The sequence below is a fragment of the Petromyzon marinus genome, chromosome 42, assembly GCF_048934315.1.
Source record: "Petromyzon marinus isolate PM22_M1 ecotype Great Lakes invasive population chromosome 42, UKy_Petmar_22M1.pri1.0, whole genome shotgun sequence".
NCBI classification, from domain to species: domain Eukaryota; kingdom Metazoa; phylum Chordata; class Hyperoartia; order Petromyzontiformes; family Petromyzontidae; genus Petromyzon; species Petromyzon marinus.
The window spans coordinates 9458782-9485226 of NC_133708.1; the positions used below are offsets into that span (position 1 = coordinate 9458782).

Sequence of the window (26445 nt, forward strand, 5' to 3'; positions counted from 1 at the left end):
TCGTTGTGCATGTTCCATGAGAACATTACGTCATATCTATTTCACGTTTTTTTTTCTAACAAGATGAATGAGCACATTAGCGAAGCGAATTAATGTTGTAATTTCTCAATTCGCAGCAAAGTTGGCCATTCGCATTTGTAACGTTATATTTTGATATATATATTTTTAAAAATCAGAGGTTCATTTGCATAACCTGTAGGGAAAAAAAATGTGCTGTGGATCCGTTAAAATATACAACTTCATGCGTATACATTCTCAAAATTAGGTGTCTTTCAGCAAAGTGTGTTCAGTCATAGGTTTTTTGTAGGAACATATTTTCAGTATTTTTTCTGGAAGCGAAGCAATTTGTTAAACCCAGAGCAATAGAATATTACATTTGACACATTTTACACAACGTAACAGCAAAGTTTGCACCTGACTTCCTTCTTCATCCTCCGCCGCGATTCATCGATTAAACGCGCGCTTCCTTTTAAACACGTCGGTGAAACTTTTTGCGAGCATCCACGGTGATGTCATTCAACCTAGGTGAAGGCAAAGGCGCAGCCCTGCAATTCCCGTCTCATGCCACTGCCGGTGGAAGGACCTCGACCGGAAGGGTGCTCGAGAAATTCCCTCTGGAGGGGGGGGGGGGGCGGTGTATTTTCTCCTACTCCTCCACGCTGGCCAGGCATCTTGGAAGAGGCGGGAGCAACCGACACTTCACCCCGTGACACGTGACCTGCCAATCAACCGTTTGTGGCGTGCACATTGGTGATGGTGCGTTCACAGAGATGGGCGAAGCAGGGTTTAAAATACATTAATAAAAGTTGCCCATTGCTTTCATTGGCGCGCCAGGAGATTGAACCGGCGACCTCTGGATTGCAAGTCCACTGTGCTCATAACCATCGCGCAACGGCAGCATCCATGATACAACTATTTTGGGGATATTTGACACACACGAAAAAACACAAGTGGATTTTTTTTTCGTAAAATGTTTTAGAAATTGAGCCATAGATGCCCCGGGGTATTTGTAAGAATACAATACCTTGTGCCTTAAGGTGCCCGCTCAGGAATGTTGACATGCTTTGTTCTCTCAACAAAGTATTTGGGTTCACTGTATCATTTCACACGGCATATCTGCTCAAACACATGTTGCATTATGTTTCTTTCGCGAGGTAAACTAATAAACCAGTTTAAAAAAATACTTTGAAAAGTCTTAGGTTTGTTTTTTCTGATTAGATGTGATTGGATTCAATACCGTTGAGATTTGATGGTGAAATTTGGCTTGCAGAAGTTCACACTGTGATTATAAGCAAAACATCAGAAATGGGAAAAAATTGGACGAAAGAAGTTTATGTTTTGAAACAATACATTAGGCATTTAATTAATGTATTGGTTGTGTTTGCATTTCGAACTGTAGGGGTGGCCCGTTTGTAGGCAGGTGAAATCACACAAGGCGTGTGTATGTTTTTTTCCTCTCTCTCGTAAAGCTAACTTACATTTTTTAAATCCTAGTGTAAAAGTGGCAAGCCGGCATCTATCCATTTTACAAAGTACCAATCTCATAAAGTGCATTGGCGAGGGCCATATGTGCACATCAAAAATCCTGACCTGTCAAATTCGGGCTGAACACCCAGAGCCAGCGGGCATCCACCGCTCGCTGTATTAATCTGTCAGTTTTGTTGCGGCGGAGAAAGGAGTGGAATGGTGGTGGTGGTGGTTGGGGGGAAGGGGGATTGTGGGAAGAGAAATCAAAGGGATGCGAAGAAAACAACACAAAACACAGAACCTTTCACTGAAAACTCAACCCCCCAAGCTCCGGTTTTAAACTCCGCAGAGCTAAAAAAAAAACCGACTGTGCGATATCATTTATTTTTCCTGTTGCGACTGCTCAAATGAGCCCGTGAGTTTTTCCAGACTTCACTTTGAACTTGCTAATGCACAGCTTTTATCAGCAGCTTGATTTATTTATAACAAGTAACTACACCTGCAACGGATTTATTACGTTATGCCGATTGCCCTGAGAGTGTTTCCCCCCCCCCCTCGGCTCCAGCGTGTAATTTTTTCAGCTTTTGTTTCCAAACGTTGTTTTTGAACCGCCTCGCAGCAGGTAACACAATACACGACCAAATTAGCTTCATTATATTATATATAATGTTTTCTTTTAATCAAGCTGTACTTCGTAAAACATCTGCGGGCTGAAAGGGAATCCAACAAAGACTTGTGGGGGGAAAAAAAATCAAACCACCATTTTTTTCCATTTCAATGCAACTATGCATTGTTTACATGACCACATTTGTGCTAGTAGTTAAGCCCTCGCCTCTCTCTTGCTTATTTATTTATCTAAGTAAATACTAAAAAAAAAGGAACAGTTTACAAAACGTTGAAGCGTGGACTTTGAGCGATCATTCGCACATGTGACGCGTTACGTAAAATTAACCTCGCAGCTGTAACCTTAACGAATATACTCACTTTAGTTTCGTCCGCGCGGCTTGATCGTGTTTGTCATTGGCTCAACAAACAAAAAAATTCTCCCGCGTAAGATTGTCGTACGCCTCGGCTTAGAAAAAAAAATAGAAGCCGGACAAACTTGCTGTTTATTTCCTTTAGAGGAGAGGAGAAGGGGTGGTGGTGGTGGAAGGAGAGAAATGAAAAATCTGTTTTTCTTTACTTTTTTCCTCTCTCGCTGTGTCTGCTCGGCTGGCGAGCTCGGGTTTACGTGGGGTCAAGACGCGAAAAGAATTCAGACGGCGTCTCGCGCACGGTGCATTACGGTAATCCTGTTGGGAAACTCCCCACAACTTTGCCACCCTCCTGCTCGCGCGCGCCTCTCTCTCTCTCTGTCTCTTTACTTTTGGAGACAAACCTTGCACCCACGATCAAGAAGGGGGTGTGTGGGGCGGGGGGGGGGGAGCGAGGTGGGGGGCTTGGCTGCATTTTGTGTTCCCTTGCCAGAGGACGCAGCACCCCTCCACCGCCACCCCCCCCCAGCAAAACAAGTAGCGCGAACCGCGCGATTTGTTTTAATTACGGAGAGCCTCGGTAGTGAGAGCGCGCGCGCAGGAACCCGCGCGCACGAGAGAAAAGGGGGAGCAAAAAAAATAATAATACTTCGTGAAATAAGTAGGTGATGGAGCGAGCTAGCTAGCAGCGAGTTTAGCTAGCGAGCAAATAATAAATAAAGTGAATAGAATACAGGAGGTGAGGGTGGGCTTGGAGTCGAGTGGAGGAGGGGAAAGAGAGCGAGGGAGGGGGGAGTGAGAGAGAAAAAAATCGCAGACCAGCAAGAGCAAGGGTGGACCAACTGCAGAGTAAATAATAGCACAAAATAGCTCGGCGCACGTAACACTGTAGCCAGCCACTCACTGTCAAGGCACAGGAGACGGCCGCGGGTTGTTCTCAGCTCGTCTCAGGCAAGGAGGGCTGCTGTTCAAATGGAAACGTGACGGACGTGACGGCAACAGAAAGTAAACGTAACAAAATAGAACTTCTTCAATAGGAGGTAAAATGTTGCGCGTGATAGTTTAAATATATGTATACGTAAAGTGGAGGAACGAACGAATAAAACACCGGAGGGGAGCGGAGCGAGCGACGAGTTAGTGGAGAGTGAGAGAGCGAGTGAGACAAAGCAAAGTTTCTATGACGCCGACCCACGGTGGTTCCTGTCTGGGTACCGGACTGACAGGAGGTAAGGAGCTAATTTCGTTTCGCCCGCCCGATTGCAATTACTCTGCTAGGCTGTTCGGGAAGTTGTGGTGGTCGCACCCAGCAAGGCTCGGCGCGCTGCTGCTACCGCTGCTGCGATGATGTTGGGGAGGTGGTGGTGGAGTTGGTGGGGTTGTTGGTCGGTGGCCCAGCCTGCGAACTTACTGATTGATTGAGAGCCCCTTTCAGAGTAAATGTGTGGCGGTGGCGGTGGGTGGGGAGGGGGCTTTTGTGACGGCCGTTCCGACGGGAGAGAGTAGATTGTCTGGACGGGCTTAAAAAGATTTTTTTTAAAAGTTGGTTGGTGGTGGTGGGGAAGCAGGAGGAGGGGTGGAGACAGCGGTGGGGCTTTTGTGGAGTTGCGTGTAAGCGTTTTCTGGCGAGTTTTAACAACAACAAAACACTAAAGTGTTATGATTTCTTAAATGTTATGAAATCTGAAATGTTTGGAGGGTGGTAGTTTTCCCTCCTGATTATTGTTATTAATGGCGATAATTTTTCTGACTATAGTTTTAATTACGGTAATCCATAATAGCAATCATTTAGGATGCCTCGTTTGTACGTTTTGTTTGCTTTTTTTAGTGTGAGCCAAAAACAAAAAAAAATATTTTGCATTGAAACCAGCCCGAGTGTAAATTCTGGTCACAATAGTTTCAGCTCCACGTCAAGCAATGCCCTGCGCAGTGCATTGTCTTGGTGTTGCACAAGACGCGTTCTGTTCAGGCAGAGTGGCAATTGTTGTATAGAAAGGGTTCAAATGTCTCTTGTGGGATAGTGAATCTAGTAACGGACTTCCCGCACAATAGCCTGCATTGCGCCCAGGCTCATGTGGCGTTAAGTGTTCCCAATCAGATAAATAAAATGCTCAGAGGCTCTCCCACATGCAGTCAACACCAGGTTATGAACCTCACAAAACTCAGACGTGTAGAAGCAATGTTTTTTTTTAGTTATCCATTCATTCCGCCAAAGATGGAAGTCTTTAAATGTACAATTGTAGATTTTTTTATTTTACGTGTGCGTCTGTAAGTATTGCTTTTCAAGGGCCTGGTTTGTTTTACATTTTTTTGTGTTCTCAAAAGAACCCCTCCGGTCTATTGTTGCAGAGTTTTTAATCAGAATTGACTTCTCGCTGTTACGGGGTTTTTTTTCTCCCTTTGCAAAACCAGTTTAGTCAGTCTTGAGCCGAGTCAGTCAGAGGGGTGTGAGGCACGGGTGTCGGACAGACGATCTTCTGGGGCGGTTGAGTAAGCCATGAAGGTCATTTCCAGCTCGTGATGCATAAAAAATAATCAACTCTGTCGCCCACCGCACAAAGTCGGGCAGGATTTATACGGCGCGGCTGCTCGTACAGTAATTGTTTCATTCTCATTTGCCTAGTCATGGCTTTTTTTTTCTTGACAAACCCGAGGACGCCCGTTGTTCAATGCGTGCGTGCGATAAATTTCCATCTTTGCGCCACTATTTCGCCGTCGCTGCAGTTCGGGTGGTAAGGCGAGGCCCGTCCGTGTCGGCGCGCGCGGCAAACTTCTCCTCCTCCTCCTCGTTGTCGTCGTCGTCGTTGTTGTTCGCCCGCGGCACAGGGCTGGGGGCAAGCCCGGGTAAGGGGAGGAGAGCGAGCGATCTAGCGAGGCGCGTCCGGACTGACGGGCGCGAAGTGCGGGTTAAGGGGGGGTGGGGAGTGGAGTGGGGAGTGCGAGTAAAAATCAGGAGAGAAACGAAATAATATAATAATTAAATCGAAAACAAAAATTTGTTCTCGCTAAATAATTAAAGAAATACATAGAGCACCATTTAAAGCGATGGGCTAATTGTGGAGCGGGGGGGGGGGGTCGTTGGTGGGGGTGCGGCGTTGGCAGCGGCGCGCGCTTGCTGCTAATGGGCCAGATGTGATGAGCGTGTCGCGTCGGCAGATCGCCGAGGAAGCGATCTCTCTCAGGGCGCCGCAGCCGCCGTCTGGAGCCGCTGCCGAAGCAGCCGCCGCCACAGCCGCCGCAGACGCAGCCGCCGTTGGCCGTGGAGTTTTTGTTTTTGTTGTTGTTGAGTGAAATGTCGCTGAGCCTGACCTGGTGGGTAACGAGAGCTGAGGCGCGTTCCCAAGGCTGACGGAGCTCTTTCCTTCTTCCCTCCTCCCTGCCGCTACCGCAGCTCACGTGCGCACTCGTGCAGGTAATCGTTCCGCTTCGCCGAAAGTGTTTTTTTTGTATTCGGAGCGATACGGTGGCGAAGAGATAGAGAGAGAGACAGAGAAAACAAATGTTTTGGTAACTTTCGAAGCGGATTTTTTTTTTGCGTTTTGCGCGAGTGCACCGGGTTTTTTTGTGACTACATTTTTTTTTTAAAAAAATTGCGATTGGCATCTGGATACATTAACGGCGCTTAATTCGACGTGAATGGTTTTATTTTGAGGTTATTTTTTTTTTCATTTGCAATGAACGCTGCTAACATTTGTTAGCCGGAATTATTTATTGTAGCGCGGAATACGTCGCCGTATATTGACTGTATTTAAATTATTCCTTATTTTACATGACGCGCTTTAACGTGTTGCTAACCATTACATTTAATCGATCTATTTTAGATTAATCGAATTATATTTTGTTGAAATATTCCGGTGTAAGTTAGTCTATGTTTATTACAGTTATGAATCGGGCTATTTTAAATGTTTGTTAGGAAATAATTTAAATATCGGTCACAAAACCAAATGTGTAAATTCGAACATGCATACGGGCATATACTTCCCCTGTCTAAATTGTCAACGCATTTCAATTTTTTTCTAAAAATGACCCAGAAGGGAAAACACATTTAATGCAAACAAACAAACAAACGCAATTTGGCAAAACGTAAGCAGATAAGTACAATTTTTATTTATTTAAGAGATACGCTCTTAGCTCTTCAGCGCGTGCAACATTTAAAGGTGCACCCACGGTGGGCAGTTTTCTCGTTCGTCCTCATCTTTAATGCCGCTAATGAAGGACACGCGCGTGTGTGTGTGTGCGCGCGCATATATATACGTACAGCAATTCTTTTTTTTTGAGCGTATGTAGTTTGGCTCATTACGCAGCAAGTTTCGTTGCAAAGCGCCCCTGTCCCTGCCGTGTGCCGGCAGGCGAAGGTTCCCTGGGATTTGCTGTATGGGGACCGTCTTTCCCCACCCCATAATTAATACTCTTGGCTCATGAATGTGGCCCATCATTAGCTGGCACATAGGCCACTCCGCGGAAGCCTCCCAACACGCCAAAATCGAAAATCGTCCACATTGTTCTCAGAGGCTTAAGTCACACTGTCCCACACCTCTCTTTGCCGTGTCGGGGAAAAAAATGTATAGAATAAAGAAATGAGTACCTACCTCTGTGTTTCAGTAGCCACGCGTTCTTAGAAGCTCAACGCAACAAAAATGCCTTGGAAATGTAAATTTGATGTGTCTGCTGTGCAGAGCCATGTGTCGTTGGCTTCTGTTAAAAGTCACAATTACGTGAAGGTTCTTTTTTCCCCCCGACCGCGACAGAAGAAAAGAAAAGCGATACATTTAAGGCGTTCCATTTATTCACGTGTGTGTCTGCGTGCGCTTGCACGTATCCGTGCAGTCATAAGATAATTCGCTGCTCGAAACGAACATTGAGGGCGGTTCTCATCTTCTATTCACAGCCCTGAGGCAGTGGTGGAAATTCCACCTTCCTATGGCAGGGGGTGAGGGCGACAACACAGCGCATCCCACCCGTTGACTCTTCCACAAAGTGGTTCTACTTTTATCGACCCTCGAGGGACGATGGGCTGAGCCGCTCACTCGCTCTTCCACCGCTAAGCGCACCCAGCCAAATGCACGCAGAATCATTAACCTCTAATTAACACGCGTGTAAATTGCGTGCACATTGCAACGACACATGTTGTCACTTATGCCTCATTTGGGAATCGTCGTTAACGAACAACCCACTGTTGACTTCCCCACAAAGTGGTTATCTGTTGCCATATATACGTACATATGGTTGTATGAATGCACATGTGTGGTGTGTGTGTGTATATGTATATACACACACACACACCGCATATTTGCGATTCCTCATGATAAAATGTTTAAAAGCTGTGATTATAATTTGTAAAAAGTATCGTCATGTGACTTGCGCCTTGCTCGACCACGTGACGGCCTGAGTAGTGATTCAGGGTAACAGACTGACATCGGACATTCTCACGATTGTTTGATAGGATTTTGCATAATACTCGCACGCATTGTACGGTCAATCATATGTTTTTTTTTTATTTGAAGTTAAGGTGCGGAGTATAATTGAACGGTTGGTAGCAAGGAACACAACAAGTTGGAGGTGTCCGTACTGGGCCCGATGCCATCACATCCTCCTGCATTTTACACCCAACATAATTTGATAGTGACTAACGTACTATGGAAGTTTAGTTTTTTTAAGCTTATCGGTATACAGATCGGCTTGCTTTAAAATAAAATTTCCCGCCGCTTTTCAATTTGCGCAACTTGTTAATTTTAACGTCGCCTAAAAGTTTGTGTCTTAATTGTGATCGTTTACGAGTTACAAACAAAGCAAGAGGGGACACTTAATATCTTGACCGAGAAAGATTATCTAAAACTTAACAATCCTTTTTGTACAAAAGTCCCGAAATAATTTTAGTTGGCATACATTTTCAAAATTGTATGGGATCCTTCGTTTGCAATAGGTCTCCAGAGCATTTGGAAACCTTTAATCAACTGTCATTGGCAGGACCGGTCAGCCCAGGCCTGTGATTGTGTGTTTTTGTTCAGGAGATCCTGTGTATTTCTCGGTTCAAAACCACAAGGTCATCAACTCACAATCCCTGGGGATCGCTATTCCATCGCTGAGCCAAAAATATTCTTATTACCAGCATCTTGGGATCTAATTGGTCATGATATTTTGGCCTGAGTCAAGGCCGGTGTTTTTTTTTAATTCTAAGCTTGAAGAGAATGTTTTCTATGTAAGTGGACCATAGCATTAGCAGCGGTATTTATTTATATATTTGTTATATTTTTTCCCCCTATATTTTTTTTATTACTCATCCGATGCACGTTGATATTCTTGAGTATCATGGTCAGAGCACGTCTCCTCCACGTTGAAGTAATTAGAACTAAGTAGGCAAATATGTGACGCCGAACATGGAATCTTTTTGAGATGACCGCTCTGGTTGTCGCCAAGTTTACATTAGCGTGGGATACGACGATGAATCCTTCTCCTTGTAAAGCTTTAGCTGCCGCTGCTGCCGCGCGTGCACGCAGAGACGTGCGCCCAGCGATGAGGCAAATGCGTATCACATGGTCATCGCGAAACTCATAAAGGGCACGGTTATGCAGAGAAAGCTCGGCGAATTCCTCATTCTGCGGGCTAAAAAAAACAAATCCACACACGTCGCTTCGTTGATTCGTCCCTACTTTTCACGGATTCGTATTCTCTCGTGCTGTTTGTGATTAGAAATAAGGCGTTATTGTTATTATTGTCACCACCAAAGTTGTTTTCGTAATCTTCTTCGACAGCAGCGTTGTCACCGGGCAATTTGCGACAACCCCTGCATAAACGCCTTGTTCTGTGTGGAAATCATCAACTATTGTTATACTCGCATATTTACTGATATCAACATTTTATCCCCACTCCCCCCCCCATAACAAAACTTTGGATGCCCCCTAATTTACGCTCTCTTGCTGGCCGCTCCGTCTCTACGACGTGGACTCTGCCCAAGGCCCGCGTATTATTCTCGCGACAGCTGATGGGATGTGGACTGGGCAAATGAGTGACCAACTCTCTCAGGCCTTCGACGCCTTTTGGATCCCTGTGGCTGAGCTCCCGCGTCCCGAGGGCCCCCCGGCATCTGCCTCTTGTCCAAACTCAATGCCCGGTGCCACTGCTTGTGCGACGCAGCGGTTGCAGGACATGCCACCCTGTGGAAGACACTCCGCTGAACCCGCACCGCGCCACGCGCAGCTTCTCAATAAGCCGAGGCTCAGTGGAAGAGCGAGTGGCGCGCAGTCGGAATGCTCGTTTTGGGGGTTCACTCGTCTCATCATCCCTCCGGCGTCGATAAAAACAAGTACCACTTTGCGGGATATTCATCAGTGGTTGTTCTGTGGGTAGACTCGCCCTTGCCATGGCAATGTGGAATGTCCGCTTTAAGCAGTAGATGATCACCGCTTCAACGCTTACGTGAGCAGGAGACCACTTTAACTTGGTTTGGCACTGGCCGGGTATAGGTTGGGGGCTTTATGCCAAATTTCCTCCAACCACCTTGGCTTCTTGTAAACAGGTTGCCCTGTCAGGTTACCTGAACTCCACGCAACAGCAACGATCGGTCGTTTTTGTTTCCTTTTAGCTAGTTTTTAAGCACAATCCATCTCTCTCTGCCGCTCGACCACACCTGGTATACAGGAGGGCATGGGTTCGATCCCAACCCTGACACCTGCTGTATATTTGGAGTTTGCACGTCTTTCCCCGTGGTTGCGTGGATTTTTTTCTCCGGGTCCTCCGGTTTTTTCCCTATAAATGTCCACACGATGCGCCACTTTGTTGAGCTATCATTTGTGGCCCAGGTCGCTTCGGACATCGAGCCATGTAGTTCAGTGGGCCTACTCCCGGTAAAGCAGGAACGGTGATGGTGAATAACCAAAGCGTGCCGCGTGAGTCTGTGCGTGCGGCGCGCTCGCTCCAGTAGTTCGGCGTAAGTCGGTCGGTGAGCCTCGCCGTAGCGACCCGTCTCAAGAGACTCTCTCCTCCCCCGGTCGCAGCGCCGATGTTGAGAATCCATCTTTATTTTTTTTGACAGCGTGCGCTGTTACTCCCCCTGGTTTTTTTTTTAAGAAGGAGAGAGAGAGAATGATTTATTGAATTAGGTCTTTTGACGTGCATGTTACCGAGGTTATGAGTAACCTTCATTCATTGTGCACCTGGGTAACTCCCCCACCCCCCCCCACCACCACCACCGCCACCAGAACAGGAAGAGCAATGCGCCCTCTGCCATCACTCGTCTAACGCCATCCTCACGGGGGGGGGTGGCGGGGGAGGTTCCTCAATTCCCGCGTAATTGCCAGGACGTCAACCCATCTGCCCACAGCCTGGCCCAACTTTTTCCCAGCTTCTGCCGCGCGTAGCTTGCGTGAAACGCAATGAGACGGCTACCAGATAGGCGGTTGACAGCTGCTTTTGCTTTGCGTGATCGTCATCATCGTAAACCATGGATAATCCACTGCTGCACTGATAGATTAACCCCCCCCTCCACTACCCCAAGCCGCTGCCACCTCTCATGGTTCTCAAATGAACGTACTATCCTGCCCAGCACCTGCACAAACACTAATTTCACCGCTCTCATCTCCTCGGCAGAAGTTTTCTCTCGTGCCTTCCATTCCTGGGCCGCCGCTCTGTTATTTGGCTTGACCGTCGTATGGAAGTTTTGGCTTGACGTCACCAAACCCGCGTCCGTTCTCGCATCCATGTGCTCGTCCGCAGGCGGCTCAGTGTGAGTCCGAGCGTGCAGCTTTCCATGCTTGCCTGGGCGCTGGTCGCGGTTTTATTTTTTTGTCTCCGCGTTTTTCGTGAACGGCCTCGGCGTTTGCGAACGCCGTCTCGCAGCGCTTAGCTCGCCGTTGTTTTTTATTCAAAGGTCGTTGTCATCGAGGGCAGCGTTGCCGGCTACTGAGAGTTTAAGAAACAGCCGTAGGAGGCAATTGAAACAACAACGATGATACGATTGAGCGTTTAACGTTTGGGCGAAATGTGTCACGTGAGAGGGTGAAAAGGTCTGGGGAGCGAGCGATAGCCGCTGTACAAACGCCGATTTAAAAGTCTGGAATTAGAACGCAGTGGGGGGGGGGGGGGGGGGGGGAAACTCAACTTTTTAAAGTGCCTGATCAAAGTAAATCAACAAAATTAAGATTATATTAAATAATAACTGATAGCTGTGCTTCGAAGCGGCAAATTACAATGCAAAATAATTCATGCCAACATGCATATTTTGTTGCTCTTCTTGCGAGTGCATGTGTTTGTTTAAATTATTGATGCAATCTGTGCAAAATGAATGACAATTTTTTTTCCAAAACCTCCAGAAGAATAATACAAAGCTACCATAGTGGCTGCTTTTTGCTTCATCTGGTCCAAACGCGTTGACGTTTGGAGAGATCGTCGGCCTGAGGCATCGCGACGTCGGTGCACGTTTCTAATTAATTACAATAAATCTACAGCCCCCCCCCCCCCCCATTTGCCAATTCACTGCCGGACGAAGACCTTCCGAACGGAGTATTGTTGGCGATGAGTACTGTTTCGCCATACCTCAACACGCATCTCCGATTAGCACATTTGGCTACTACGTACGGTGCGAAAGAAGTTCAGCGTACCTACATGCATACGCCGGCCGGTGTGGATTTGGTTCAGCGGTTAGTCCAGTACCGGCGGCTCAGATATCGTTCACCAACTGATGCTTGCTGTGGCTGGGAATTTAAACTCAGGTTACCAGCGGACACCACTAAGCCATCACTCCGTGCGCCCTCCCCTCCCCAGACGATGTTTACCTGCAACTCAAATGCACCTTGGCGTTATCGTGAGAAAGTGATTCGCAAATGAATGGCGATTTGTTTAAAGAAGATAGGGGCGTCTTGTTAATTTTTGACCCAAAAAAAATAAATCAACGTTTGTTCAAGTCCATGAAGACGAGAAGCAAATGTTGCACGTGGTAGGTCATTACCAGTGGGTTCCTTGTCTTTGTAATCTCCTCCGATCATCAGACATCCTGCTGACAACGTTGTTTTCGTTTGGAAAATATCGCTCGTCGACTCGCTGCGATCGAGTTTGCGCTATTGCTTGTGCACGTTTCGCGTTACGATATTTTCATCTCACTTGTGTTTTTTTTTGTTCAAACCTTATTCCGCGCCACGTAACAAGTAAGGAAGAAAATTAAATTAACTTCCCGACTAACGTTTCCTACCTTACCTTGTCAAAAATGCCCTTGCTTTCGCCCGTTAAATGCCGGAGCGCGCATTTATTTCAACGACGTTATCGATATTTGCCCCAGTAGTCACAGCTCATGACGTGCACACTTTTGTTACGTTTCTCCACTAACGTTTATTTTACTGCGTCGTTGAAAACATCTCTGCCTGTCGCAGGGGGTGTGAGGGGTGGGGGGAGTTGGAGGCTGTAATGCATTAATTAGAATGCAAACGTTATTACTACAGTAGTATCAGTAGGAGCACTATTGTTATTATTTTTTGCTGCGCGTTCTAACGGCAACGAGAGACTGTTTCGGAAGAGTCCGCTCGGCGATTCGCCGACAAAGCCAGCCGCCGGCGTTGCGAGCAAGGTGGCTTGCGCGAACCGTCGAGACGAAAGATAACGCGACGCCTGTCGTTTTCTTTGGCTAATTAATCATAGCAGCTCTGGCGCGGGAAATGTCCTCCGGTGCCAAACCGCACGGAAAAGGATTTAGCTCTTCTGGACCCCGTTGCTTTTTTGGGGGGGAGTGGAGGTGGCCGGGGGGGTGGGGGGGGGGGTAAGATCCAACACTCCACCCCCTTCCACCCGCAACCGCTCCACCTGTGTTTTTTTTCCTTCTGTTCTATACCCAAAAAAATTGTGGCCGGCTCCTCGTGAAATCCGGACTCCCCCCGTCATGCACACCCCGTGGCCTCCACGCGTCGCTCACAAGGGGCAGCTTCTGAAACTCGCCGAGGGTCTTCCAATCAAAAGAAAAGTGACACGCTCATTATCCTCGGAGCATGGTCGGCGTCTTGCCCTCCCTCCTCCCCCCCCCCCAAAAAAAAAACATCAGAAAGCCGCTGGTTAAGAAACGATTTAGAATTAATAATGAGAAGAGTCATTTCGCTACGATCGGTTACGGTTTTTTTATTTCGTCAAAAAAGAGACCCACGTCGCTGATTTCTCGCCAGCTCATCTCTGCTTACACCTTTAAAAAAAAAATCCCATTTATAGATTAGTTAAAAGTGCCCTTTTTATCTGCGGGATGGGTCACGGCAACAATGGAAGTCGAACAGCCTTCTTAACCGGAATAATTTGAACAGTTAATATATGGCAGGTTCATTTATTATATCTAATTTTAATATTCAAGCTGGCTCCACGCTGCTAGCCAGGTGGCAGGGACCATTTTGGGAAAGGCTCCAAAAGGAGATGGTTTCGCGTGCCAAATGGAACACCTGTGTCTCACATTGTCCTCGCGTGTGTTGACGAGCTTCGGTGGCGATGCCATGGGAAGCATTGTGAGCTCGTTATGAGCTACCTGATTGGGACGACTGTTTTTCCAACAACTTTCTGATGCCTCCTTCCTTGGGAATTGCACGTTTTGCAAGGCTTTTTATTTTTCACAACAAGGAGCAGGAAGCGGTCCCAATGAATAATTAGATTTGAACATAACGTGCGCGCAAAGAACTGCGTCCGTCCGACGATAATAATAATAATAACGATAATTTATTTACGAGTGGGATTTCCTCGACGTGGAACTGTGTTTTTTTATTGTGTAAAATGCAGATTCGCACAACATAAGGAGACCGATAAAAATAAACCTTTACGTAACATTAATAATGCAACAAAATTAAGTAGGAGCTGAATAAAGAGTGTACATGTCATCGCTAATATCAAGCCGGCGTGTTGGTGCAAACAATTTAATGATATTAAATTTCTCGTTCTATTTTTACCTCACGACCATTGTATTCGCAACATATATCTGTGCTCAACAAAAAAATAATTAATTTAAAATAAAGCCCGCATATTCGGGCTTTAAAATTATACATATATGTGTTTAAAAAAAACGAAATTAAGTATAGTTTTCATATTTTAAATACATAAGCAATAGCAAGATACGTAAGCATAACAACGGCTATTCATGTACCGATAATATATATCAATCGCTCTGGCCTAAATTTCCAGTCAATAGGTCCGGAGTGAATATCAAGCGTGGAGCGTAAATGTTGAAAGCATTTAGAATGTTCAGTGCTACTCCACGTAAATGTGACGTTCCATTGGTAACTTGACAGATCTGCCAATTTCAAAGTCCGAAATACGATGAGAATTACATCCGGTGATTAACAAAACAAAGCAGCCCTAGCGCACGCTGTGGAACTTGACAGAGGCGCTTAACGATACTAAAATTACCGTTTACGATAGTCGAAGATAAAGCGCCACCCCCCCCCCCCCCCCAAAAAAAAAATATCTCGTTGCGATATTGTGTTCTCGATATAATATTCCTCCTCGGCGCCCGACGTATTGCTTAGCCAGTGGCGGACTTCACCGTGTCACGCTCTACAGGAGGCCAATTACTCGGTTCACTAATGATGGGGGCACGGCATATGGTTTAGGTGTTTAGCACTTCAGACATGAAGCGATTTGCAACATGAGGGTGACCCTGCAGTACGAGTAAAGTTTACATTTACAAGCACGGCGTGGATTCCGAGTCATCTACCGAGCCCAGCTGGAAGATTACTCGGATTTACATCAGTGGCTCATGCGTGTTGTGTGTAGCGTGTGTCGTGGTCGTGACAGGCTGTGATCGGTGCAAGGTTTCGTGTGTTTATTGATATTCATGAATCCCCCCAAGACGAAAATTGATGATGGTTACTGGCATTTGTGTTTCAATCCCAATTCATTATAAAACAAAATCTAAACGTCACTTTATCAGATTGTTTCAACAACAGTAAAACAATTTTTTTTACATTTGCTCTATCCACCTTTTTTCATTTTTTTGGTCTTTTTTTATACTCTTCCAAATAAAACGAAGTTCATGGAATTGGTGGTGTCAAAAAAATATATTTGTTTAACTTGTGTTGATTTGTATCTGCCTTGACTCCCTACTTGATCTCACCTTAACATTTCACTTTCCATCTTTGCCACGCTGCGCATTGCTTCTCCATGATTCTCTCCGTCCTCGTGCACAGAAGGGGTGACACCGTGAGTTCGTGAGTTCGTGTCACCCAATTGTCATTGTTGTTTGTGTGTTACTGCAACTCTGTCTGGTATTCTATTGTTGTTGAAATCGCAAAAATAAAATATTAAACGAAAAAACATTAACTTACGGGGATTTTTTTCTCTCCAAATGTTTTAAAATTTAAATGAAATGTTTTTATATCGTGGTGTCTATCTTATTGGAAAGAGCATTCGGTTATCTCACTCCGAATCCCACTGTAAATCGCGGAGAGAATGCAGCTGGGAGGAGTTAAAATTATAATTTTACGGCCACTGGTAACGAAAAAAAAAGTCATACCTCCAAAAAACGCAGGGAAGGTCATCCACTCCTCCAATGTGGCTAATCGCACAGAGAGACTGTCTGGAGCAGTGTATCCCTTGTGAATAGATTCAGACCTTGTGTCGGAGAAACCGTTTATTTATATATATTCCAAGACCTGTCTCAAGTGTTTGCGGTGCCTTAGAGACGCGGTCTGATTGATAACCAAAACGGAATGGTATTGTCACGTTGTGTCCTGGCGCAGCACGTTGGTGAGTCGACCTCGTCGTCATTGTGCCACCGCTGCGTGGCTCTCCGAATACGGGGGGGGAGGGGGGGGTTGTGCCGTTGGTTATACAGCGCACCATCACCGGCACAGGGTGTCCGACGTTTCGCCGCAGGTGCCCGGGAGCTTGTTTAGGGTGTGACTTACGGAGCGAAACCCGTGTCGTCCTTGGGGTTCATCTCCACCGGTGTGTGTGTGCGTGTGAGAGCGTGCGAGCGTTTGCCTCGCAGGGCTGTAGTGGGAATCTCCTCGCTAATTTACACACAAATGACCTGGCGGTGTGGATTTTGGTTATACTACTTAAACGGAACTCGAAATTAAATACTCTCTTCCTCACAACTGCGGTGCCATTTTTTGTTCATTAAAATATAGAATGTCCTTTTAAAGCAAATCAATTAATGGTCCCCGTATATATCAATAAACAAACTTTATTAGGACAAAACACAAACAAAATGAAAAACTGGAGTTGCACGGTGGTATCCGTAAATTTCCAAGAGCTGGAATTGTAATTTTTTTTTTATAAGTGTGCGTGCTTATTTCGTTTCAAGATTACAACGTAACCGATCAAAAAAAATGAAAGACCAGAGCAATAGCAGCAGCAGCGGGCTGGAATTGCAATGTGTACGAGCACCAACCTCCCCCCCCCCCCACCCCCGGTGTTTAAGCTTTGCATTGCGATAAAGAAGTTTAATCATAAAAATCCCACTCATGGCGTATGTGTTTGCATGAGTGCGCATGCAAACAGACCTGCCCGGCAGTATTTACTTTCACCATGGAGACAATCAAGAGGCTGAGAAGCAGGACCCTTCATGTGCTTCTCTAAAAAGCTCTGCAACCTCAGCTGGGATTTTTTTTTCCTCCCTTTGGCCTTTCCCCGCAATTTTATTGGCAGCTCTCCCAGGTAGCAGAATTTTTCCCATAGCCCCACCTGACATCACATTTCTTCCCCACCGCCCCCCCCCCCTTAGATTCCAAAGCGAAACTCCCCCCGGTGCCGACTCGGTGAACGTCCGTGCAATGAAACCCGCAAGTGCTAACGCACGCGCCTGTGATGAGTGTAAAGTGGTCCATTTAAATTAGCATATAATTGATTAACAAAAAAAACCCATCCCCCTCAATGGCTAGATCCCAGATCAAATCCGTTCCGCGGTGAGTAAGATTTGTTTCTGCCTGGTGATTAATTTAAAAGTTTACAAGAAATACAAAAAACGGTCTAATGCTGAACATTTTTAATTTTCATGTTTTTTTTCACTCTTCCATTGATATCGATCAACGTAAATCAGTCATGTTGATTGATAATGCAGCACTCCACTGATGCACTGCAGTCACTGACCGCCAGTCAGTCGCCTCTTATTCACTCTTCTATCGCTACTGTCGTGATTACCGTTTGCTGTAAACTTAACTCGTTGATTGTTCCAAGCATGTAGAGAATCCGGTCTATCAGACCGACTGTTTGGTCTCATCCACCACACTGTGTTCAACCACCACCGCACTGAAGGTCACGACACTTCTCATTCTGCTGCTTGCCTATCGCACTGCTCCGCTTTGCAATGTCCCTTTCCCATCATCATCCCCTTTTTTCCAATGCTCTCGGAATAATGGCCCTTACTGAATTCGAGTAGCGTGTTCCACTCTTTATCTGTGGATATATGTTGAACTGCTGTTCGCGCCGTACGTAGCCAACCGTGCTAATCGGAGGTGCAATCTATCACAGCCGTATAAAGGTGCTGTTTTACGGGCCTGTGCTCAACAACTGTTTTTGATAAACAAATAAATAAATACTTCCAAGTTCAAGTGCAGAGATAAAGGAGGGCAGCTTCCTCACCTAGTGAAATTATAACCCATGAAACCATTGTTATTTTACAGGAAAGACCCACTGAGCTATATCGGATTTTTTTTTTTGTCAGAAGCGACCTGGCCACATATGATAGCTCAACAAAGTGGCTCATCGTGTGTAAAATTCAAAGCAGACAAATACTCTAAACGCGTGTTGCTAAACGTGGAGGGGGGGAAAAAATCCACGCGACCGCGGGCAGAGAGAGAAATGAGAACACACATCAAGCTTCAAACACACAGCAAGGCGTCACGCTCGGGATCGAACCCACGACCTCCCTGCATACCTGGCGAGGTAGTTAAAATCTACGCGAGACGATTCAGGTGCTCGAGAAGTCTCAGACTGCTCCCCCCCACATCTAGATCCTCTTGCAGACGTCTCCCGAGCGAGAGCAGCGGTGGTGGTGGCGGCCGTGGCGGCATTTAGCGGCATCACCATCTTGCCCTGCATGAGACGTCTCGTATTTCCTTAAGCACACAATCTCACCCCGCCTGCGCAACCACACACGCACGCACGCGCACGCACGCACGCACGCGGCAGCGAATGTGTGGGGAAGTCTGGCCATGGTGTGTCAGTCCCCCTCAACCCCCGCGGCAGCAGCAGCAGCAGCAGCAGCCGCCGCCGCCACCCTCCCAACCAACCATCCTCCTCCGCCCCAATGCCTTGAGGAATAGGAATTCCTTTGTTGCACTCTCCCCTCGCCGTCGGTCTAGGAAGGAAGTGAAGAAATTTCCAGTTTACAGTGCGAAAGACGCGTACACTTTGGCGGAAACGATGTAATGCGTTACTCACTTGGCGAGGTGAGCGGATGGCGGTCATCACCTCCGCTCTGGGGCGACACGTGGAGCTGCGTCTCGGCTCAGTTCTCAGCGCCGTGTCGGCGGCTGGGCCACGCTGCGCTACGAACCCGGCGTCCCGGGTTCGGTTTCACGCTCACCGGGCAGCGCCGGTGACGATTATGATGAGCCGGTCGTGTGGCGTCCCTCCGCCCGGTCGACTCAAGCCTCAAATGAGTACCTGGTGTGACGTGTAAAGATCGCCACTGGGGAGACAAAGGCGGCCAGGTGTTGGTGCTGGCCACCCACCCCCATCGTGTGCCACAGTGCCGGCCTTTTATAGGTGATCCTCGCTAACAGCACTTGCCCCAGCAGTCTGCTAAGGCCTTACGGGGGATCTTTGTTTTTTTTTTGTTTGTTATATTCAACGCGGCGTAATTTGTCGGTCACAATTATCGTTTTGAAAACAATGCCGCTCTGTATTCTAATGGCGTGAACTCAGAGCGAGCTCGGAACAACGCGTGATTGCTTTAACCGTCACGAAGAGGTCACCGAGGCGATCACGCGAACGCTCTTCGCCCAACCTGCGCTGACCAGCGTGGTGAAGTATGGGGAAACTACCCCCGATGACGAAACAGCGTTGAGAAGGAAGGATTTAAAGCAGCGTACATTTTAGGTCACAGACACACGCACACCGATAGGGTGAGCTTCTCTAAAAAAAAATAAAGGATTAAATAAACCTTCCTTTCAATCTCACCGAATTCTATTTCATTTGTGTAGACGGTCAGATTTACGTTTGAAGCGGTGTTCACGAATTTGCGCCGTTACACGACGACTTGGCTCTTCTTCTTCTTCGTCCGTGTGCCGCCGTTGTTGAGCGGAATTATCCTGACGCGCGTGAGAATTCCTTACGAATTCAGTTCCATCCGAAAAGGGCGCGCCATCGTTTTTTTCTGTCGTTACGTCAAAGTGAAATTGAATTATTCCCGGGTCATATTTTTGTTCCAAGGAACGTTAACCGTAACGTTTCGCAAAAAAACATTTTTTTTTCAAATCTTCGTCATTGGAATGGTGCGGATTAAGCCGTTGCGCATTTTTATTTTTGCAATTACCAATGCCGTAGAAATGTTTGTTGTTGTTTTAATACGGAATAACATAAATGAATGAATAAATAAATAGATTGGCCAGTAGTACTTACTCAAAGAGCTAGAGTGTAAAACGGATCTGCACTTCGGTGAACACGATGAAACATTCATCATTTTAAATACGGGTGCCCTATGCATAATTTATGCTGTTTTAGCATAGGCTCCGGCGATAATATTCGTGACGGGCATTATTTTCATATCGTCTCTCTGAATATTACTGCAGTAAATAATAATGGGAATTAAAGGCGCACGCACGTGTCTCTTTTTGCCGGTCATTTATTTGCTTGTTTAGTAAATTAATTGAGTGTTAATTTGCATTGACTCGGACAGTGCGACGTAATTGCTCTCAGCGGAGATGATTTCTTTTTAAATAAAAAATATTTATCCTAACGATGATGCTGTGAATTGCTTTTTTTCTAAATGGTCACTGCCACCTTTGCAAGAGTCCGTATCCACTTTCTTTATCAGCCGTATGATGCAGAGAATTTGTCAGTTAACATTTTTTTTTACAATTCCCAAGACTGCATTCAAAGCAGTGACCTTCAGAATGTCCCTCAAATCAAATTTTCTGCATTATATCCAAGCGAGGCTTTTCCTTTTTATCTGCAAGCCCTCTTTGATTTTTTTGACAGGAGCCTGATTAATTTAATCATGGCATTTTTAATAATCTCCAACAAATGGCCATCAGCTTTTTAAGCCTTCCTTTCTCGCACTCTCCTATTATGCCTTAATCAAATAAATAAGCCTCACAATTAATGCCAAAATTACTCCTCTGATATGCATCTCTGAAAATAGCACACGTAATCTCACTAAAAAAAATGTGTTTTTGGTGGCAATTTGTCACGACGTGAATCTAATTTCGGATACAATGTGCGTCTGGGCATCATAGAGGCAATCTACTCAAATTGTTTAATCCGCAGGAAGTAAACATTGAAAATGCTGTTTAGTAACGTCACACATCGGCACGGAAATGCATTAATCCCATGGTGGATTGAGAATGCCTGGTGACGGCGGTGATGATGACAATTATGATAATGTGCTATATGTTGTCGTTATCCGAGCTACACTTTGATAAGCACGTGTCATCTGAAATTCTTAAAATGTGTGTACGTGAAAACGTTCTTGATTTTGGATGCACGGAGATACAGCAATAATGTGGGTGGTTAGATGTTGAGAATTAAATGTTTTCTTAGAGTGAGAATATATTTGTCTCATTGTTTGCATGTCTTTCCTGACATTACTTAATTATCACGATCACTGCTGGATGAAGGTTTCCCCACATCACCATCCCTCAAAATCCTGCAATGCCACAACCCATCTCACTTCAGCACGAGCTAATCGCGTTGCTCTCTTCCCAGGGTGGTCTTCCTCTTGGCTGTGTTCCTTCCCTTTTGACTGCCACTTCAACATTCGGCTTGACCGCAGGGCCATAGTCCGGTGGCGCGACGCGTCCTGTCGAAATCCACTCCCTTCGCTCCTTCCACGCGTTTGTCCCACTCACGTGTGGGTGTTCTGCTGTACTTGCCAACCTTCTGCATGCGGCCCTGTCCCGCTCCTCGTACCGCCGAGTCCGATCGCACCACATCGCCCTCCCACCTCTGCTACTGCTTTCCTCGAAATCCACTCACTTTAAAAAAATAACAAAAATGCTCAATACGATATTTTTAATTCATGTTGCCTGATGCATATCTGTTTTCGCGACCAATATTATTCATAAAGGATTTTGAGTTAGATCGCGTAAGTATAAATGTGTCGTAACCCTCCACCACCCGACACTGTCAATTGGTAAGGGATTTGTCACGTAAACAAAACGCCAATTAGTTACTGCTTCAGCCCACCGGTGTGTCGGAGAGTAAATCCACAACATTTACAATTTGAGTAGTACGACGTTTCGCTGGTAATTACATCCAGCATCGTCGGGCGATTTGCCAGAATAGTGCAGCCATACACCTGCTTCAGGTGTTAAATAGAGCAGCAGGGCGACGTCATCATTATTATTATGGTGCATATCTGTTATTGTCATTCACAGCATGGCACCTCTCCCGGTTTCTTTTTGTACCTGTCGGTTTTTGTAAAAAAAATGTCAGCGTGCATGTTTCCAAACTTTACGTCCACAGCGGGCAACATGCACTCCTTCTTACGTCGATGCAGAGCAACAGCTACGATTTCACATTCAGGTGGTCAGGCCAGATAACCGCGTCACGAGTAGCGGAGTGTGTATCTGCTTCATGTTTGAGGATCGGGGCAATGCGTATAGTTACACTTTGCACGGTCTGTTCTGGATGACCACAGTCGCACACTGCCGGAGAGTTTTACATTTTCCATTTGTGCATCAGTTATCCGCATCTGCCGTGCTTTGTGCACTGATTGAAAACGTTATCGTGCAGTCATGTTGGTGTTCTGCTGATGATGATTAAATTAAAGTTTCTAAAGGTACTCCACCCTTCTCCCGCTCACTGCGTCATCTTTATGCCAGTCCACCCTTGCTATTCGCCTGACGTACATGTGCCCTGTTGCCTTTTAAATTTGCATCCCTCCAACGATCGAGGTACTTTGTTCACCAAACTTATTGTGAACGACTTTTCCCCCTCTCATATTTATATCTTGAGACTGACCCTGCATCATTCCTCGACGAGTTCTTCATTAATTTTGTCGGCTCATTCCCCTTGGGTGTTATAAACCGCGTGTCGTGAACAAATACATACATCTGTAATCATTCATATCGTTCCCCATTCATGTTTATGCATTTATTTCTGCACATCCAATTTTCAGAAATTATCTTCTAATCTTGCTGTCATTCGGCTCGGTTGAGAGCGAATCAGCTTGCTTGACTTTTCTTCTGATCTGTATTTTCTTAACTTAGTCACGCAGTCGGAGTGTAGCCTTACCATCTTTGTAATGATTTTGATCATAATTAAAATTATATGTGAAGTCCGTTTTAGGCGTAATAATTATAATAATTCTAGCATTTTATTCCGCAGGACAGTCTCACCGAGTCTTAAGATGTTTTTTTCTTCATCCATACTTTGAATTGGCACGTTTGGTCAATGACATTGATCTGTGTTTCCCACGTGGGAGGAAACTGGCGTGCCAAGGAGAAAAGCCCACACAAAACAGTGGGTAATAGTCAGCGATCGGCACAGATAGATTAAAGAATCCATCGCTACACTGCCATATCCTGGCCACCTCGTATGTACATGCGTATAGAGTATTTGGCTGTGATAAATGTACACGTGATAAATCACTTCGTTCAGTTTTAAATTGTGGCCAGGTCGCTTCTGAAAAAGAGCTATATAACTCATTGGGCCTTACCTGGTGAAATAAAAAAATAGTTTTAGTTTAGTTGTATATATATAGTTGAATCTGATAGCAATGTTTATAGATATTCACTTGATGGCTTGCTTATTTTACTTCTCATTCATTTTCCGAAAAAGTTATTTTTTTCCCGCCTCCCATTTCACATGCAGAGACGCACATGTACCAGTGCATTCCTTTGGATATTACTCCTTGTTGTTCGCGCAGTGCCCTGCTTTCTCCGGCCCTTGTGTTTCTATTCATGATTGGGCAGTGGCAAAACATTGCCCACGTCCCTCCCCCCAAGAGAACATTGAAACACTGCCACATGGTCACCACAACCTATGGCAAAACTACAAACGTTGCTCGGCATTATTAACCCGAAACTTCATTAAATTGCATCCAGTAAACCCTTTCTCGTTCCGATACGCCTGCAAGTTGCAGGGTGTGGGTGTCCCGTTCACCGCTGAATCTCGGAACGTGCAAGCGGCTCGGCGTTCATTTTATTTAGAGAGGCGTAGCGCCGTTGTTTTTAAGAGACATTGTTACTCACCGCAGATAACTGTAGCGACACGACCACAACTCTACGATAGCTGGCGCCAAACTGTGCCACACGCCCTCCCGCATGGCCTTGTGGGAGCCTCGGTACGTCTTCCGACCTGAAGGTGTACCGATAAAGGTATTTTTTTTGACGTACGTGTACGTCACCGGGAACGGAATTGGAAAAATAAAACTGATGACTTACACCTACGTCATCGGAAAGAGCCGTGAGAGTCGGCTAGGTTCTTCCGTGTGAACGAAACGTAATGGAACCTGGAGCCCTTCCTCTTTCCACTGCTCAATGAGGGCTTCTCCATGCCGTACTTCGCCAGTTGCCGCGGGCTTAACTTGCCGACCCGCCCCTACCAGGAAATCTGTGGAGAAGAGCTTCATAGCTCAGCGGATTCCTCCGGCAGGCTCAATAAAGATTCCGATGCTCATTCTGATGGCTGTGATATCATAGAAGTAGAGTAGAACAATGGACTCTGTTGCAATGCACCTCTACTTTGCACGGCGGCGTTACGGGAGCCCGCTTTTCTCATGCATATCAGGCTTATTCCGGGTAGTTTGATCATGGGCAGATCGACGATTGTTTGACGCTCTATCGTAGCAGTGAACGTCATTATTAAGTGTAAATTGTATTGCTTACTTGTGCTATAATCTCGCGTATCCGACCGCCACATATCTGCCCTGACCACCCAGTGTGGTGTTTGTGCATGGTGGTGTAACTGCCATTTTTGGTGTTCACATTTCCGTCAAAGCTAAAATCGCCAGTGACTTGGACTCGCGATGTTGCACGTAGCATGTGTCTAATGCGTTTTCAGGTCATGAACAATGCCCTGACCTGAACAATTCAATATTCCGTAAGAACCCGCGAGCACGTGCAGCGAAACGTCGGACGTCATGCAGTGGCTGTGCCATCGTTTGAGTTGATTTTCGTCAGTGTGCGAGCCTTTCCATGAGTCGTTTGTTTAAACGGATGAGACATTTGCTTTTTTTGAAGACCGCATTGCGGGAATTCCTCGCTAATTTCAAATGCAAATGGCCTAGGAAAGTGGATTTCAAAAATAATGTTGTATTTCAGTGCCACTCGAAAGTGACAGAGAGAGAGAGAGAGAGACACACACACAAAGCACAACCGCGACACCTACATAGAATTGGCCTGACGTGAAGCTTTCTCTCCTCTTTCTCCTCCCGGTGACGGTCCACGGCGGCGGTGGCGGCGCGCGACGCAGACTCTCCTCCACCATGCAGGATGGCGGGATAGAGACGGGAGGCGGCAGGGTCATTTCGAGCCCGGTGAGGATCAACGGTGGCAGCATCGGCGGCCAGCTGGAGGGCGGGCGCGAGGTGGGCGGCAGGATCAACGGAGACGTCGCGGCGCTGGAGATGAGCGCCGCCGAGATGCTCCACCTTCAGCAGCAGCAGCAGCAGCAGGTACGCGCACGGAGGCCTCGACGCGGGAGCGGCGGGCGGTCTGGCGACAACTCGTGGCCGTCGGGCGGACGAGCCCCTTCGAACGACTGAGCTGGGCCGTGGTTGTTCGAAGGATCGGCGCGTTCGCGCAGAGATGCGCGCGAAACGTACCCCCGACAAAAAGAATTGTGCCGCGCCGCGCAGCTCCTTGCAACGAGACGAAAGCCGTGGGCGTGTTGCCCGCAGTGGCAGGCGATGAAGCTGCACGCGTGCCTCGCCCTCGTTAAGAATCATCGGTGCAGTGGCGGGGCATCACCTGCATCCAGTGGCAGGGATCTCGAGCCACCGTCTCGCCCGATTGCCACTCTTAAGAGGTGGCCAGTAGGTGGCAATGCAGCGGTTGGGGTTGCTTACCTGTACGTGTGGATTTCGAAGTTCAATTACTATTAAAGTGATCCACTTTTAACGTGGCGATTTTCTACCAGGCATTGCAGCCTCCTCGAACGAATTGGCCAAACATCCTCGCGGAGCTCGAAGGGCCTTATAACTCAGCGCGGCTTCTGTGCGCAAAAACTTTTGTTCTTATTTGTGTTACATCATTTTATCAGCCTGATCTCTCACAAAGTGGTGGTGATGTCACTATGGGGTTTGTGCCAGGCTAGGTGCACTTTTGAGGCAGTGTTAAATGTTGGAGGCTAGCTGGCAGAAGGTCACGGAACAGACCCAGGTGCTCTGGGTTTACTTTCTGAGATGTTTGACAGTATGTATACACAAATACACATATAAGCTTACTGCTAATAAATGTTCTGCTTTATTTAAAGCATATATTATGACAGTTATTCATGACAATTTGGGAGGTCGAGTTCTGTGCAGTGGTTAGCACACATTGCCATTATGCCACTGCCATGAGTTCACATCCCCGGCTATATCCGATTAGCACGGTTGGCTATGTACGGTGCGAAAGGAGTTCAACGTACCATCACACGGACATCCTTGGTCAGTTACATCTGAAATGGTCCTAACCACCTCCTTTATCAAGTGCCACCGAGCAGCGTGGTGAAGTATGGCCAAACTATCCCCATCACTCACACGATGTGGGCAGGTCCTCATGCCACAATGCAATTGTTACTTCCATCCCTTATTACGTTCTCGTACAATGCGCAGAGAGATGCGGCTTAGAAACGGCACTTGTACCGCACGTTTACGCGCACTTTTAATATCCTGTTCTCAAAACGCTTTGACTGTCTCTCATGCAAATATGACTTTGGAACATTATCCGAAATAGCACGC

General features: G+C 46.5%; 1 protein-coding gene across 9 annotated transcripts in view; it reads left to right on the forward strand.

The window, feature by feature from the left end:
• LOC116951097 (forkhead box protein P2-like) overlaps window positions 1-26445 on the forward strand; it is a 272184-nt gene that overhangs the window by 86095 nt on the left and 159644 nt on the right. For 5 of the 9 annotated variants that reach the window (XM_032969492.2, XM_032969496.2, XM_076073503.1 and 2 more), the window contains exons 1-2: window positions 3218-3667; window positions 24975-25176. In XM_032969492.2, the coding sequence (XP_032825383.2) occupies window positions 24988-25176 (189 nt within the window). In that variant the 5' untranslated portion in view covers window positions 3218-3667; window positions 24975-24987. Of the gene's footprint in view, window positions 1-3216; window positions 3668-5386; window positions 5851-24974; window positions 25177-26445 lie in introns of those variants that run through there. The other 4 variants (XM_076073504.1, XM_032969494.2, XM_032969495.2 and 1 more) reach the window with 4 other exon arrangements.